At 41.9% G+C, this 18,195-nt stretch overlaps 1 protein-coding gene across 1 annotated transcript in view; it reads left to right on the top strand.

The window, feature by feature from the left end:
- The window catches only part of sspo (SCO-spondin), a 417,885-nt gene that overhangs the window by 382,988 nt on the left and 16,702 nt on the right, over positions 1-18,195 (top strand). Inside the window, exons 102-105 of the mRNA XM_051928802.1 lie at positions 1,297-1,445; positions 6,081-6,127; positions 10,836-11,000; positions 14,140-14,354. Coding sequence (XP_051784762.1) covers positions 1,297-1,445; positions 6,081-6,127; positions 10,836-11,000; positions 14,140-14,354 — 576 coding nt within the window. The remainder of the gene's footprint in view (positions 1-1,296; positions 1,446-6,080; positions 6,128-10,835; positions 11,001-14,139; positions 14,355-18,195) is intronic.

Raw genomic sequence — 18,195 nt, 5'->3', positions numbered from 1 at the left:
GTCGGTCTTTGATTAACTCCTTTCCCTTAATTAATAATGAGGGGATATTGAACGCATGACAGACATTCCCATACAGGAGATCACACCTCTGGATGAATTTCCCTTGCATTCTGAGGGAGACTGAGGACATTGAGCCTGAATGGGCCATGTTCTGTGACTCCATTGCTGAGATGGCTGTGCAGCGCTGCAGGCATAAGGTCATTGATGCCTGTCACGGCAGTAAACCCAGCACCTGGTGGTGGCTGACAGCAGTAAAGGGAACTATCACACTGAAGAAGGAGGCATTTTGAGGTTGGTTAGCTCATGGGAAAGCAGAGGCAGCTGACAGCCACCAACAGGTCAAATGGAGTGTGGTGATGGCAGTTGCAGAAGCAAAAGCTCAGGCGTGTGAGGAGTTTGGTAAGGCCATGGACAATGACTTGCAGCAGGCCTCAGAACAATTCTGCCAAACTGTCAGGCAACCTAGGTGGGAGAAGCAGTACCCATGCAGTTTATAGCAGAGATGAAGTGCTGCTGACCTCATCCTAGTGACATAGTCAGGTGGTGGAAGTAGCACTTTGAGGAGCTCTTAAATCCTACCAGCACACTTTACTTTGAGTCCAAGGTCATGGTTCTCAGCTGGAAAAAGGTGTAGTGCCCTCTCTGGGTTGGGGATGTGGTGCTGCCTAATGTGGAGAAGTTTAAGTGTCTCTGGGTTTTGTTCACGAATAAGGTAAGAAGTGAGTGGGAAATCAATAGGTGGATTGGAGCAGCGTCCGGTTATTTATGGAGAAGAAAGAGCTGAAACAAAACCCGATTGATTTACGTTTCTACCTTCACTTATGGTCACGACCCATGGGTAGTGACCAAAAGAACTAGATCACGGGTACAAGCAGTAGAAATGAGTTTCCTTCATGGGGTGTCTGGGCTCAGCCTTACAGATAGAGTGAGTAGTGCAGACATTTAGGAGAAGCTCAAAGTAGAACTGCGGCTCCTCTGCATCCATTGGAGCCAGTTGAGGTGGTTCAGGCATCCAATTAGAATGACTCCTGGATGTCTGGATATTTCTGGCATGTCCAACCAAGACAAGACCTCTGGGGAGTCCCAGGAGACGCTGGGAAGATTGTATCTTTCAGATGGCCTGGGAAGGCCCCAGGATCCCCTTATGAGGAGGTTGCTAGGAAAGCAATGTCCGAGGATCTTTGCTTAGATTGCTGCCACAATAACCCAAACCCAGTTACGAGTCAGAGAATGGACTGCAGGATGGGTGAATGGAGGACGCTGAATTCACACTAAAGTGCTCTGTTGTTTCCTCAGGTTCTTTTGGGTCAAGAGTGTGTGCCCGTAGACACTTGTCCCTGCACCCTGCAATCCTCAGCCCTTCATGCCGCTCTCAACATATCCCAGGAAGAGACCATGATGGAATTTCCTGCAGGTTCTGTTATCTATCATGAATGCAATAACTGGTAAGGCTTCACACTGTTGACCAGAATCCCACTAGATGGGCTGGTGGTAGTATACCGTACACACTTTCTATGATTATTCACCGATTGCTGTATGCTTTACATGACCCTAAGAAATGTCCGTGACAGATACGGTCTTCACTCCTTCAAGAACATGACCTGAGCTGACAAACAGAGCACAAAGAGAGGATGGAGAACAAGAACATCGGAAGGGGACTTAAAAGAGTATTTTTGGTGGGCCCATAAAACATAGAAGAGAGGAACTTAAAACTTCACCAGTGTTATTATCTGAAGTAATTTTTGAACTGTATTATAGTCGTTAAATTATATTTTGCTATTTTTAATATTTATTTATTTACTTTTATATTCTTTTGTTGTTGGTTTTATGACACTATCAAATGGTTGTATCACACTGGTTGTTATGGACCCTTCCCTGAACTGAAGCTATGGTGAGCTTTGGCACCAGTTAGTGACCAGTATTGAACCCTTTTCCTTTGCTTCAGTTCTCTCCCTCTTCAAAATCCGAACCTACATCTGGGGCCTCATGTATAAACGGTGCGTACACACAGAAATGTTGCGTACTCCCGTTTCCACGCTCAAATCGCGATGTATAAAACCTAAACTTGGCGTAAAGCCACGCACATTTCCACGGTAACTCATTCCTTGGCGTACGCAATTTATCCGCCCGGTTTTGCAGACTGGCGGCACCCAGTGTCAAAGCAGTGCTACTGTTCCTGTGTGATCACCCTTTCTTTCTTAGCTCCACATTCCTGGCGTGGCTTTATAAATACACTGAAATTAACTGCATATTGTTTATTAGTGTAATGCATCTGATTGTAATTAACCTGTAGCAATATAATGGTCCAGGGAATAGCCATAGTATTCCAAATACCATAACTGCTTTAGCGTTGTAACTCTCACTGCATCTTCTTTCAGCTGCTACCGTTAAGGGTTGCCACAGCAGATCATCGTTTTCCACATTACTCTCACTGCACCACACAGAGTATTTATATCACTGTATCTGAGTGGGAAATCACAGCAGCAGCTGATTGGAAAGAGAATTATCGGTATACAGCATGAAGCAGATGCTGCCTGAGCCACAGCAAACGCTTTAGTCCCTGTACGGACTTCGCGGTTTAGAAACAGTTTCATCCCAAGAACTCTAAACGCACTAAATCAGTCCATCAAGTGCTCCTTGTAGAACTGTTTGTACTTATAAGTACAATTACCTCACTGTAAACTTGCACTACAGTTATAATATTGCACAACCTGCTCCACTTTATAAAGCGCGTATTTACATGTGATGACGGTATTCATTTCTAAGACGAAATGCAGCAAAACATGTTGATTATATTATACAGATAAAACTTTAACTTCATTTAAATAATCTGTATTGTTAATAATTAAACATGTGAGGACACTGTGTCGCAGCGCTAGCTAGTTCAGTAATTGTTCCTGCCTTGCGCTGTATTCTTGCTGGTGCTGACGCGACACTGGAAAGATAGACAGATATAATAATTAAACACGTACTACTAAGATATTTCAATGTTCCTTAAAAGTTTTGAAGAATCGAAGTTCTAAGCTTACAGATGGCTTCACGTCTATTACATAGCTTATTGTGTGGCGATTGAGTTTTTAGAGAAAGAAAAGTAAGAACAGGAATTGGAGGTTAGTACATTTGAAAGAGACAGTACTGCTGTGATAAATTATTTCATCGAAGGTTGCGCATGGCGCAGCAAGCCTCTTGCATGAGACATGAACAAGCACTGCGCCACCGTGTTCCCATGTTTAATAACATGCTTTCATTCCTATCATCATGAAAAAGATATCACGTATACATCTCAGTATTTTAATTATTCAGAGAGCTGCAATATCACTAATGTAATGGATTATGTGTCCTGTCGGAGAAAGAGAAAGCCCGTTTAAAAAGCAGGTAGTGATTCACACATGTAGAGCACACAGAAGATCAAATACAGAACAAAGCATTTAACATGCCACTTTAGTTACAATGGGATTTGAGAAACTAGTAAATTAAACGATTTTAAGATGAAGTTTATGATGTTCTACTTTAATGGCAAAATAAACTACGTGATTAAAGTGGAAATTTCGAGATTAAAGTTGACATTTCGTGCTTTTTTCCCCACTGTGTGCCTTTTTTTTGTCTGTACCCTAATAAGCTTTCATATGACACTCAGACGGTGGGCTACGACTCGCTTTTTCATGGCGACGTTGATATGTGATTTCTTTTTTATTTCGGGCACTGTGCGACTTTGTGAAGTTGAGCCTTCAAGTTTCTCCGACACTCTGTCACTCGATCAGCTTCCTTTTGTTGATTATACCACTGTTTAAACCAACAAATAGAACGTTTTTCCTTTGCCTCCACTTGGTATTCGCTGAAATTCTTATATTTTCTCCCGTGCTTTTCCCATTGTCTTTTCACAGAAGGCTATTTATATTGATTTGCATATTCAAAGAGGCGTAATTCTGGGAGGAGTTGGGGCGGGACAGAAGGCGCGTGCACGTACGTTACTTTTCACGCAAATCGGGATTTATGTAGTAGAAGAACGTGAAAGTATGCGTGCGCACAGATTCCTGCATCTGGATTTTTCTGTGCGTACGCACAATCCCGCTTTTGTGCTTACGCCATGTTATAGTGTGAGTTCTACGCACGGCGTTATACATGAGGCCCCTGGTCTCTACTTCCTTCTTACGTGGATTCTCATCTTATCCAACTGGCTGACAGTCCTTCCCTTAGCCCCTGAACTGTGTTGGTAGAACACCCTTCAAAATATCCCAAATTGTTCCAAAACATGTGCAATTGCAATTTCTCCCCAGATTTAACCCATTAGGAGACCACCTCATGGGTTCAGAACCAGAACCCTCTTTGTCATTTTTGCTGCCCTTCAGCTCCCTGGCACTATTGACCACATGTTATGGGCATATAACTTAATCGGAAAGACTCAGTCAGGTATCGTGCCTTCAGAAAGAATTCAGACCCTTTCACTTTTTCATATTTTGTGAAATGACAACCTTGTGCTAAAATCTTTTCAATTATTTTTTTTCACCATCAACCAACACTCAATACCCCCAAAATAACAAAGCAAAAACAGGATTTTAGAAATTTTTGCAAATACATTAAACATAAAAAACTCCAACATCCTACTGACACAAGTTTTGGATCCTTTGCTGCGACACTTGATATTTGGCTCATGTGCATCAAATAAGGCATAAATGAGTTTCCCGAAAGAATAAGGCAATCCAAAGCAAGAACAGTCCCAACACAGAATCCAGGAGTGAAGTAAAAAAACAGAGCATGAAGTCAAGGAATCGAGTGAAACACGAAAACACAAGAACTCGCCAACTCAAGAGTGCATTTACAGTGAACCACCAGGAACTGTGGGAAACCCTCCAGATTTATAACTCAGAGGACAGCTCCTGGTAATAATAGGCAGGTGGCCCCAACTCTTAGGGGACCATGAACAAAACACATGGACCATAACACGGGCAAATAAAATACAGCAGATAATTAACAAAAGAAACATTAACATGAATAGGTGGCTCAGCATACCTGGGAGTGCAGCTGGATGATAAATTGGACTGGACTGCCAATACTGATGCTCTGTGTAAGAAAGGACAGAGCCTACTATACTTCCTTAGAATGCTGGCATCCTTCAACATCTTCAATAAGATGCTGCAGATGTTCTATCAGACGGTTGTGGCGAGCGCCCTCTTCTACGCGGTGGTGTGCTGGGGTGGCAGCATTAAGAAGAAAGACGCCTCACGCCTGGACAAACTGGTGAGGAAGGCAGGCTCTATTGTTGGCATGGAGCTGGACAGTTTGACATCTGTGGCAGAGTGACGGGCGCTGAGCAGGCTCCTGTCAATCATGGAGAATCCACTGCATCCACTGAACAGTGTCATCTCCAGACAGAGGAGCAGCTTCAGTGACAGACTGCTGTCACCGTCCTGCTCCACTGACAGACTGAGGAGATCGTTCCTCCACCACACTATGCGACTCTTCAATTCCACCTGGGGGGGTAAACGTTAACATTATACAAAGTTATTGTCTGTTATACCTGCATTGTTATCACTCTTTAATTTAATATTGTCTTTATCAGTATGCTGCTGCTGGAGTATGTGAATTTCCCCTTGGGGATTAATAAAGTATCTATCTATCTATCTATCTATCTATCTATCTATCTATCTATCTATCTATCTATCTATCTATCTATCTATCTATCTATCTATCTATCTATCTATCTATCTATCTATCTATCTATCTAAACAAACAACAAAAGGGACATAAAACAAGTCTTTGCACCCCATCCACTCTGAGTATCTAGGACTGAAACTTTACTGTCTAGTGAGGATGAAGATGTAAGCAAAATTGCACATCTAATGCAGAGCTATGATGAAGTCTCATGTTCTAACTCCAGTGGACTGATGTTGTGTTGCAGTCACACATCCAAATGGGTTGTAATGTTCACAATAGAACAAAATCAAGCCATGAGCTTGAATTGATGAACTGCCTGCAGAGCACGGAGAGAGGAATGTGTTGAAGCTACAACAAAAGAAGCTCTAATAATGAGTTGTACAGCATTCTCTGCTCCTAATAGATCTTTTTCTCTTTTTTAACAGTACTTGTCACCATGGGATCTTCACTTGCACAGAGAACAGCTGTGATGGTAAGAAACTTCCTCTTCATTGTTGTAGTCTTGATGATATGATGTAACAAAATAATTAAAGCTCATACAGAATCCACATTTTTCTTCTTCCCTACCATCTTATTAGAAAGCTTAATTAGATTAAATAAGATAAACATGGGGAGAGTCTGATGTAAATTCATTAAGTATTCAACCAAGGATAATACAGTTAGGTCCATAAATATTTGGACAGAGACAACTTTTTTCTAATTTTGGTTCTGTACATTACCACAATGAATTTTAAATGAAACAACTCAGATGCAGTTGAAGTGCAGACTTTCAGCTTTAATTCAGTGGGGTGAACAAAACGATTACATAAAAATGTGAGGCAACTAAAGCATTTTTTTAACACAATCCCTTCATTTCAGGGGCTCAAAAGTAATTGGACAAATTAAATAACTGGAAATCAAATGTTCATTTCTAATACTTGGTTGAAAACCCTTTGCTGGCAACGACAGCCTGAAGTCTTGAACTCATGGACATCACCAGATGTTGGGTTTCCTCCTTTTTAATGCTCTGCCAGGCCTTTACTGCAGCGGCTTTCAGTTGCTGTTTGTTTGTGGGCCTTTCTGTCTGAAGTTTAGTCTTCAACAAGTGAAATGCCTGCTCAATTGGGTTAAGATCAGGTGAATGACTTGGCCATTCAAGAATTTTCCACTTCTTTGCTTTAATAATCTCCTGGGTTGCTTTGGCTGTATGTTTTGGGTCATTGTCCATCTGTATCATGAAACGCCGCCCAATCAATATGACGTCATTTAGCTGGATTTGAGCAGACAGTATGTCTCTGAACACCTCACAATTTATTCGGCTGCTTCTGTCCTGTGTCACATCATCAATAAACACGAGTGTCCCAGTGCCACTGGCAGCCATGCACGCCCAAGCCATCACACTGTCTCCACCATGTTTTACAGATGATGTGTTATGCTTTGGATAATGAGCTGTTCCACACCTTCTCCATACTTTTTTCTTGCCATCATTCTGGTAGAGGTTGATCTTGGTTTCATCTGTCCAAAGAATGTTTTTCCAGAACTGTGCTGGCTTTTTTATATGTTCTTTAGCAAAGTCCAATCTAGCCTTTCTATTCTTCAGGCTTATGAGTGTCTTGCACCTTGCAGTGCACCCTCTGTATTTACTTTCATGCAGTCTTCTCTTTATGGTAGACTTGGGTATCGATACGCCTACCCCCTGGAGAGTGCTGTTCACTTGGTTGGCTGTTGTGAAGGGGTTTCTCTTCATCATGGAAATGATTCTGTGATCATCCACCACTGTTGTCTTCCGTGGACGTCCAGGTCTTTTTGCGTTGCTGAGTTCACCAGTGCTTGCTTTCTTTCTCAGGATGTACCAAACTGTAGATTTTGCCACTCGTAATATTGTAGCAATTTCTCGGATGGGTTTTTTTCTGTTTTCGCAGCTTAAGGATGGCTTCTTTCACCTGTATGGAGAGCTCCTTAGATCGCATGTTGTCTGTTCACAGCAAAATCTTCCACATGCAAGCACCACACCTCAAATCAACTCCAGGCCTTTTATCTGCTTAATTGATAATGACATAACGACGGACTTGAACACACCTGCCCATGAAATAGCGTTTGAGTCAATTGTCCAATTACTTTTGAGCCCCTGAAATGAAGAGATTGTGTTAAACAATGCTTTAGTTGCCTGACATCTTTATGCAATCGTTTTGTTCACCCCACTGAATTAAAGCTGAAAGTCTGCACTTCAACTGCATCTGAGTTGTTTCATTTAAAATTCATTGCGGTAATGTACAGAACCAAAATTAGAAAAAAGTTGTCTCTGTCCAAATATTTATGGACCCCACTGTATCTGTAATCCCATCTGTATATTCCAGCAGCTGCCCCTTATACCAGTGGTTCTCAACCTGTGGGGCAGTAACAAAAAAGAGGGGTACGAAGATGTGAAAAAAAGTAAACAAGAATCGAAAATATGAAAAATACACCTATTGAAACCAAAACAAATTAACTTATATTTTCTTGATTTAACCTTCGGAACGACGCTCTTCTCCGCACTTGTTGATGCTTCACAGTTGTCTGATGCTCGTTTGCGCCCAATTAAAAATTTATCCATGGTGGTGAGGTTAAAAATGTTTGGTTTTTACAACGTATATTCGAGTTGCTACGAACACTATCGAGTACTTAAGTCAAACAACCAGACTGAAATACGGCCTCGGTGAGACGAAGTTCACATTTATACTAGCAGGTGCATCTCTAGTAACTTCGGCAAAGATAGAAACTTTCCGTGAAAGCGCGAGAAATAAGAAGAAGTGGGCAGTGTTGCCATATGTGGCGTAATTTCGCTATTTGTAGGGAAATTTTAAACTTGTAACGGTGTATCGGCAGCAAAAAATATAGGAATAAATTTTATTGGTTTCAAAAAAAGGGGGGCGCGATTAAAACAGTTATGAAAACTCGGGTCGCAAATACTTAAAGGTTGAGAAACGCTGCCTTATACCCTTGTCATATAACCCGATTTTTCCAGTGATTTTCAGTCACATTTACATAATCTTGGTATGTCAGACTAGATGACTGATCTTCATGGAAATGTGCCATGACATCCTCTGACTCACTAAGTGGCTCATTCCAACAAATCTGTTACTCACCCCAACTAAATCAACCAGGTTTGATTTTACGTTATGTTGTAGACACGATCTGTGCATGGGTGTGTATGTGTGCACGAGAGCCATCAATTAATGAATGCTTATCCATATGTACCATACATGCAATTCAGTGACGAGGAATAAGAAATGCAGTGTCATGTTTCAACCAGGGTTTCTCTCCAGGGTTTCTCCCCTGGTTGGGGTTCAAAGTCACGTTTCTTGTCTTCTTGTTCATTTTTATTAACGCTACAGTAATCCCTCGCTACTTCGCGGTTCACTTTTTGCGGATTCACGACTTCGCGGATTTTATATGTAAGCATATCTAAATATATAACGCGGATTTTTCGCTGCTTCGCAGGTTTCTGCGGACAAAGGGTCTTTTTACTTCTGGTACTTGCTTCCTCAGTTGGTTTGCCCAGTTGATTTCATACAAGAGATGCTATTGGCGGATGGCTGAGAAGCTACCCAATCAGAGCACGCAGTTAAGTTCCTGTGTGCTGCTGATTGGCTCAGCGATGGAGCGCTGCATTAACCAGGAAGTCTCATCTCACTCATTCAGCATTAACGTGCTCTTGCTACTGCATTCAGGGGATCATCACCTACATCGTCATCATTTTTACTGCGCAGCATATTCATCACCATCATCACGTCATATATAGCTATGTGTACTTCGCTATACAGTAAGTGTAAACTTAACTACCGATTTCATATTGCTTAGCAGTTGTCCCTGTTATTAATAGAGTAAAGGGTGGGTTGTAAACAATACAGGGAGGGTTTAAAAACGTCCAAATACACGTTAAATAATTAAATAAATATGGTGTCCCTACTTCGCGGAAATTCAGTTATCGCGGTCGGCCTTGGAACCTATCTCCCGCGATAAGTGAGGGATTACTGTACTGTGTTGTTGCTAATGTCTGTGTGATGTTCCTTGCTTAGCTTCCAAACAAATCTCATCTGATCTCAGAGGGTAAACACGCATGGGCTTGGCCAGTATTTGGATGGTAGACCCTCTATATTTATAGGGCGCAGGGCCGTTCCTGGTGGTGATTGGGAGGTGGTCCCATTTCTTGGGGAACCACCCACAAAACACAAGAAACATAATACAGGCATTGACAACAAAACAGACAATAAACCAAAGTAATATTCACATAGATAAATGGCACAAAAATGAACAAAAAGACCCCCCAGCCAGGGGAGAAACATGACATGCGGGTGTTTTGGACCTCGCAGAGGTGAAGCTCATCTGTCTGATGTCTTGTTACATACCATGATAGAATGGAAGAAAAATATAAAGGACTGAGACTGCAGCTGAACTTGCTGTACCAGTTAACCCTTCACACAGCACCGGCCCCCTGTCAGCCATAATGTTATTTGCTATCAAGAAAAGGCGCAAGACTTTGTAGATGTGAAACTGTGCTGGAGAGTCACCTCTTTTGATATACCCTCATGCAATCTGACATATTCAATTGACATAATCAGCAACTGCAGTTGTCATGTCATGTAATGTGGCATCATCTTTACTTGAAAATAAAATATTTCAGCTGCCGTTTCATGATGTCTCAGTATGGCCGTACTGCCCTGTCTCATTCCTGTTTTCTGTTCATTTTCGGTTATTCAGTTCACATCTTTCAAAGTTTATAACCTCATAATGTTAAATAATTCATATGTCCACACAGAAGTACCAAGACAAAACAAAGACCTGCATTTCTACTAAATGGATTATGTGTCTATTGTGCCAACAGGAGGCATTCCCAGGGTGGCCATTAACTACAAAATGAGCCAGAGAGACTAAAGTTAGAAAACGTAATGAAGGGATAAGTAATAACAAACAGAAAATCAAAGCTCTGCCACCCCACTGGGTCTTACTTCTCAGGCTTTCAGTGGGAGGGTTGCCCACACTTTGTTCATTTTATACACTTTTATCTCTTTGCCTGTCTCAGCACTGGCCTGTCTCTTCCATCTCCAAATCTTCTTTTCGTTTTTAAATGTCAGAACTACAGGACTGTTATCAGAGTTTGATGTTCAGTAACTTTACATTCACAAAACAGCGACAGTAACAAATGTTTTTGTGATTGACAGTGGACTGCCTGTGGTCGGAATGGTCACCATGGACCTCGTGTTCTGTGAGCTGTGGGACAGGCTCCCAATTGTCTAGCCGTGTCCAGATCCAGCAGCGTATGTACAGCGGGAGAGAATGTGAAGGATCACCCCAACGCACCCAACTGTGCACCCAACCAGATTGCAGTAAGTAACTCCTTAGATGAACAAAGATGAAAAAAACATTTGGGGTCAGATGTATAAAAGTTGTCTATGCACAAAAATAGGCCCAAAATGTGCGTATGAAACTTTCCACACAAAAGTCGAGATTGATCAAAGAAAACTTGATGGGAGCACTCGCATATATTTATGGCAACTCTGACCCATGCATATGCAACATAGTAACGACACCCTCAAGCAAGTAGAGAAATACAGGCAAACCAGCTAAATGACAAATGATGTGCATAATAATTCATATCACCGAGCCGTTATTATAATGTGCATTGTGTGAATTAGGAGGCTGTATAGCGCCCAACCCGGCACAGACTCAGACTGAGGCACGTGTAAAACACAAAGGACTTTTATTTTTCTTCACCCGTGGGGCACGTCTTCACCGTGAACCCCACAGGCACAACACAGTCCAATAAGCACTTCACTCACAAACACTCCCTTCTCGAACAACTACTCCTCCCTGGCAACCTCGTCCTCTGCCTCCCGATTCTGGCTCCTGAGTGGTGGTTGCCAGCCCTTTTTATAGCCCACCCACTTCTGGGCAGGGCTGTAGAGTTGTCCAGGCTGGCTCAGGGACCCATGCATCACCCCCTGGTGGCAACCCCAGATCCTAACAGGGCTGTGAAGAACTCCATCTCCCATGAAGCCCTGCGGGAAACTGAGGCACCATCGTCAGCCAGGGAGGCTGCCACCAAGCGTCCCGGGGGAGGTACTGAGACACTCATGATTGCTCCCCCGGAACATATTGGACCCGGCTGCCCGCCACAATGTCAAAATGCCTACAAACTTATTTTAGGATATCTTAAAAGGTATCTTAAAATACATGGGAGCTTGTTTTTAAGATATCATGAGTTGCATTTCAGATATCTTAAAATGAACTGTGTTTCAAGATATGGAGAAGGGGCGTCCCGGCCAGGCATGGGACCTGGCCGCCCGCCACAATTGACAAATATTTCACTTAAAAGTGATAAATATAACGTATAGACTCGATTTTAGTTCCTTTTTGCAATGCTATATATTTGCACTGAAGAACATTTTTGGTTATTCATCAGTTTATATTGATTACCTGTTGTCACTTCTCAAAGAACTGGTTGAAAGGTCAGGAATATCTCTGCCAAGCTTCACTCCATCATGTCTGCTATGCTGGATGCCATTACCCGACTGGCGAGGCACTACATCCAGTTTTTGTATGGTGTGGGCGCACATACATTAAACAGAACTTGTCTATGCCAATATAAAAAGTCCATTTGCAGCCGTGTCCATTTTTCCTAATGTAATCAGAGAACTTTACTGCACTCATGTTGCAGTAAAGACACCTGGTGAACCGTAAGGAGTGTCATTCCACTAATGCACAAGTCATCTCTGATGCCAAAATCAGACTGAATGGCCTGAGTCAGCCTGTGATTCCTTTATTTGGAGACAAAGTAGCCTTGTTAGACATGATGGCGCTGTACATGGTGGTTGGCTTGTTGGTAAGGTAAATGGCTTTGAACCCCGAGTTCATCCTATGGCCCGCACTATTCATTGTAACAGCAATCATGATTTTCCACATGCCATGTAATAGTGGCTACCCGCTCTGATACTGGCGCCTTACTACTTTTCCCAACCCGAAGAATGCTGAGGAGAGGCGCTACAATGCCATGCATTGTATTGTGGGCACCGTTGCAGAGCACAGCTTAGTACTTGTGACATCAGATGGGTGAGATGCTGCTCTACCAGCCAATAAAATTCTGCAGCATCCTGGATGCACCCGGCCGGTGCCCCCAACAATTTGAAACTGCCTCTCCAGCTCTGCTGAGAACGTTCACAAATGCATCTTTAGGATTGTCATCTTTATTGGCCAAGTGATTAGTGTTGTATGATCCACCACAAACAAGCACAACACACGGCTGACAATAAAACATCTTCACATGACACAAAATGAGTCCAGTGGATTTTGTTTTTCACTTTACCAGTAGCGGCGCACTGCAGTGAATACCCTTGACTTGAGTTTTCATTCCTAGTTTTTCGTTTATCATTCGTTTGCTCAGAGACTGATGCGCTTACTGCTTCCTGAGCAGCTCTTCTTTTCTCTACCCTAGCGGCCTGATTCTTCTCTTCTTCTGTCGGTATCTTTTCGCGTTAAAACTGTTTAATTCAGTGTTTGTGTTGCAATTACTTAGTACGTTTTCCTTAATTTTTCACTAAGGCTGGCACTTAAGTCTTCAATCTGCCTCAAGAATGATTTAAGATATGAAGAGGTAGGGGAAGTGATGGCGAAGGTGGTAGGGATGAGAACGGCGCTGGCTGCTGCTGAGAGTTGATTCTACAATAAAATAAAATAAAAATAAAAAGAGGAACAACCATGGAGGTCAATCATCACCCCGAAAGCGGATAGTAGACGTCACGTAGTATATGGGTACCAAATTTCAGGTTAATGGGGCGAGCTACAGGTGATTTAAAATCCTGGACAGACAGACAAACAGCCACAGTAGCGTATTATAGATGAAGATTAAATGACAAGCAGACGTATGCGGAAGCAATGCATGAAAATGCCCCCAGACAGGAGCTAAACACCTATTTAAATGGTAAGAATTTTGCTTGAAGTGAAACGTAATTGATTTTGAAAATTGTTTTGCAAAACGCAACACAGAGTTTCACATTAAATTCATTTTTGTGTGAATTGTTTCTCTCCTCACTATGTAAATACCGTATATACTCGCAGATAAGTTCTCCCGAGGATAAGTCGGGACTTGATTTTAGCGTATAATTTCTGGTATTTTATAATGTCGGTCGTATAAGTCGAATGTGGAAAACTCACGCTATTGGTCCAAGAGATTATGACATGCTAACACCCACATGAGAGAGTAACCACGGAGCACACGGCCTTTATTTCTATGTAGTGTGTCTTAGTGACCACATGGCAAGACCCAAACTTATACACCTTTATCGTAAGAGCATCCCTTATCCACGATGGAGCGTTTGATCAGAACAAAATATGAATTTTTAACTCATTTAAATTCATTCTTCTTTCTTTAAATTTTGTGAACACGCGTGTTAGTTTCAGACTTGCTCATATTCACTCCGCCATGAGTGCACTCTTTGTATTTAGTCTTATGTGACTTCTCTGTGACAGAATGCCCACGTGGACAGCGATTCAAACGGCTGACAGAGGAAACAGCTGTATGTGAACGGACCTGCCAGGAGATCTATGAGCTGATGCCTCTGAACTGCAGCGTGCCCAATAACCGTGAGGGTTGTGTGTGTGAAGTGGGCCGATACCGAAACAGCGCCCAAGACTGCGTGATGGCAGCTCACTGTGAATGTGCAGATGGAAAGAATATCTACCAGGTTGGTCAATCTTTCTTTATAATTAAGAAGACAAAATGTGAAAATGTGTCCATTTTGCATATTAGACGACTACAGTAAGTAGCGCCCAAAGTTAAAACAGAAGACGATGTGAGAGGAGATGAGCGCACTGCCAGCTTTGCCACACCAGACTTTTGATGTGGCTCAGTAATTTCTGTGAATTGTTTCAAACTACTTGCTTTGTAATTCGATTAATGGTGTTTTGTTGCGGTAAGGTCCTAGGGCAGGGCCGGATGAAGACCGTTAGATGTCCTAAGCACTAAATAATTTTGGTGCCCCCTTACACTATACAGTGGAACCTCAGTTCACGAACGCCTCGGTACACGTACAACTCGGTTTACGACCAAAAAGCCAAACTTTTGCCTCAGTTCACGACCACACACTTGGTATACGAACACGCCAGTTTCCCTTTCGGTTTGTGCGAGCTGATGATTTCCGCACGTGTTGCATTGTTCTCGGTCAGACGTGAACTGCTGAACTGCTGCAATGTAAGAGAGAGAGAGAGCAGGCAGACTTGTGTGCTGATGAGAGAGAGAGCAGGCAGGCTCGTGTGCTGATGAGAGAGAGAGAGAGAGAGAGAGAGAGAGAGAGAGAGAGAGAGAGAGAGAGAGAGAGAGAGCAGGCAGACTTGTGTGCTGATGAGAGAGAGAGCAGGCAGGCTCGTGTGCTGATGAGAGAGAGAGCAGGCAGGCTCGTGTGCTGATGAGAGAGAGAGAGAGAGAGAGAGAGAGAGAGAGAGAGAGAGAGAGAGAGAGAGAGAGAGAGAGAGAGCAGGCAGGCTCGTGTGCTGATGAGAGAGAGAGCAGGCAGGCTCGTGTGCTGATGAGAGAGAGAGCAGGCAGGCTCGTGTGCTGATGAGAGACAGAGAGAGAGAGAGAGAGCAGGCAGGCTTGTGTGCTGATGAGAGAGAGAGAGAGAGAGAGAGAGAGAGAGAGAGAGAGAGAGAGAGAGCAGGCAGGCTCATGTGCTGATGAGAGAGAGAGAGAGAGAGAGAGAGAGAGAGAGAGAGAGAGAGAGCAGGCAGGCTCATGTGCTGATGAGAGAGAGAGAGAGAGAGAGAGAGAGAGCAGGCAGGCTTGTGTGCTGATGAGAGAGAGAGAGAGAGAGAGAGAGAGAGAGAGAGAGAGAGAGAGAGAGAGAGAGAGAGAGAGAGAGAGCAGGCAGGCTCGTGTGCTGATGAGAGACAGAGAGAGAGAGAGAGAGAGAGAGAGAGAGCAGGCAGGCTCGTGTGCTGATGAGAGACAGAGAGAGAGAGAGAGAGAGAGAGAGAGAGCGCTTGCAGCTGAGAGCGAGCCTGTACGTGCAGCTGAGCAGGGAGCCTGGGTGTTTGTGTCAGTGTTATTCAATGTTTTTACATTAGTTTACTATTACACTGTGCATTCTATGGTGTAATTAACTATATTTGTGCTTAAAAATATTTTTAAAAATATATTTACATACAGTTCGTACGGTCTGGAACGGATTAATTGTATTTATATACAATCCTATGGGGGAGATTGCTTTGGTTCACGACCAATTCGGTTTACGACCAGAGGTTTGGAACGAATTATGGTCGTGAACCGAGGTTCCACTGTAATTCAAAATATTAAAACAATAGCAAACTAGAAAATAAAATTTTATTTTATTATCGAAAATTTGAAATTAAACAAAACATACTTATAGTAAGAAGGAAAATAATATTTATTTTTGTATGCTTCATTTTATTTTTATCTTAATAATTTTCTCCCACTTTTTTTCCTTGCAAACTCTGATTAGTTCTTCATAATCAATCTAACGTAACACATCTGCTTTTATACATAACAGAGATAAGGCATCCAGCCTGCCTTGATGCATAGTTGTTCTGAGAGGATTTTTAATATATTTCAAGCGCTCAGCTGAGCAGTTTGTGACCATTAATGTTAAAAATATACGAAAGGCAATATCTACATTTGGAAAAGCACACTCAATATTGTCTTCTAAAATTATTTTATAAAGTTCTGCATGACTGAATCTTGTTTTTATATTTTCTGTTGCACTGAACTTATGGCGCACATATAAATGAAACTGCTGAAGTTCAGCTGAGAAATTACTGTTGAAGAGAAAATGGCATCCAAAATTTCACAAATTTTAACGTTTGGGGTCGATTTTCAAGGTTTTTTTGAAATGTACGGTTTTCATTTTGACATGAAAACTGTAGATTTACTATTTTGATTATTTAATTTATTTATGGCTTTTGTGTCAATTTAGCAAATCTATTTACACATATTCTTAGTACAAGATTTGAAGAATATTTTATTAAATCTTTATTAGTAAAAAAAGTTTTATATAACAATTTTATCCAATAGTAATCAGCTGTAAGATTTTCACTTTTACATAATGTAAATGAATTTAAAAATATCCAAGAACAGAATTAAATAGACTTACCAGAATATTTTTTCCTCAAACTGGGACGATTTTTTGTTTTTGCTTACATCTTGCCTGAAGAAGGGGCCTGAGTTGCCTCGAAAGCTTGCATATTGTAATCTTTCTAGTTAGCCAATAAAAGGTGTCATTTTGCTTGGCTTTTCTCTACATTCATAATGGCTAACACGGTACAACACCCTAGTACTGCTTAAAACAGAAAATAATGCTTTCTACGCACTAGAAATTTATTTTAAGTTAAATAACAGATAATTCACGAAACACTCGTGATAATAATCTTTAATCAACTATTAACTATTATTTAAAAATATAAAAACATATTGTTTTGAATCAAATTATTTTCACAATATTTTGACATAACATGGTGTTTAAGGGGATCACCATGAAACGGGAGTTCCCCATCATAGATGGCACCAGTATGCAGAACGCACTGTGCAAGTCGCCATCTACGAACAGTGACGGCATAGGGGGGTACAGAGATGCATTATTCATTTTTCATTACATTTTGAAAATGGCTATAAATTTAATTAATTTAATAGTTTATGTGATAAATTCGGCCATGAAAAATTTTGGTGGTGCCCCCTTTACCCTTGATGCCCTAAGCATGTGCTTACTTTGCTTATATGGTTAATCCAGCACTGTCCTAGGGTGACCCTAGTCTCCCCTTTATAATCTTTGTTGTGTAACAAAATGTCCCCAAATCCCTGCTCTAGCCCTTATATGTTACATTACCATTCATATCATGGTGGCTCCGAGGTTAAGGATCTGCATGAGAATCTGGAAGGCTGCCGGTTCAAATCCCTGTACAATGGCTGATCCTGTGCTGTGACAGCCTCAGGGATTAATACAATGTACCAAACAGCAACAATATCTGCTGTAAAACCTCAGTCGACTAGACGGGGCACCAGAACAGGCAGCAGAGAGAGAGATAAAGAGACAGAATGGAAAACCTTTATTTTGATTTACCCCCAGAAGCTCATTAAATAATAAATAAATGAATAGGTTACTCATTTCTTTATGTACTATATAGACAATATGCCCAACATAATAATGAAAAATGAGTATGATAAAAATATTACAACCTATTCAGCAGTTTTTCTTCTGTCCAAATGCTTACTAGCAGGTGTCTGTGTTGCTGGTCTTTGCTACCGCGTGGCCTTTGAATGGAGTGAGCAATGGCCTGCTGCTCCATGGGTGGAAAATGGCTAAGAGATCGAGGGCGTTTCTGTGCTACCTCAGCCTTTATCATCCTTGATGTGCCTCCCAAACCAAAAGGACAAGCCGACTCCTTACTGCATACCAGTTCTTGCTTCATCACAACCACACTGTATCTCTAAGGTTACCCTTGTTGCCCTTGCATCTCAGGCTAGCTGGCCAGTTTGAAAGGTCTGCTTGAACTCTTCAGGGTAGGATGGTTCATAGA

The sequence above is a fragment of the Erpetoichthys calabaricus genome, chromosome 6 (assembly GCF_900747795.2).
Source record: "Erpetoichthys calabaricus chromosome 6, fErpCal1.3, whole genome shotgun sequence".
NCBI classification, from domain to species: Eukaryota; Metazoa; Chordata; class Cladistia; order Polypteriformes; family Polypteridae; genus Erpetoichthys; species Erpetoichthys calabaricus.
This window is presented reverse-complemented; position numbering and strand designations above follow the sequence as displayed.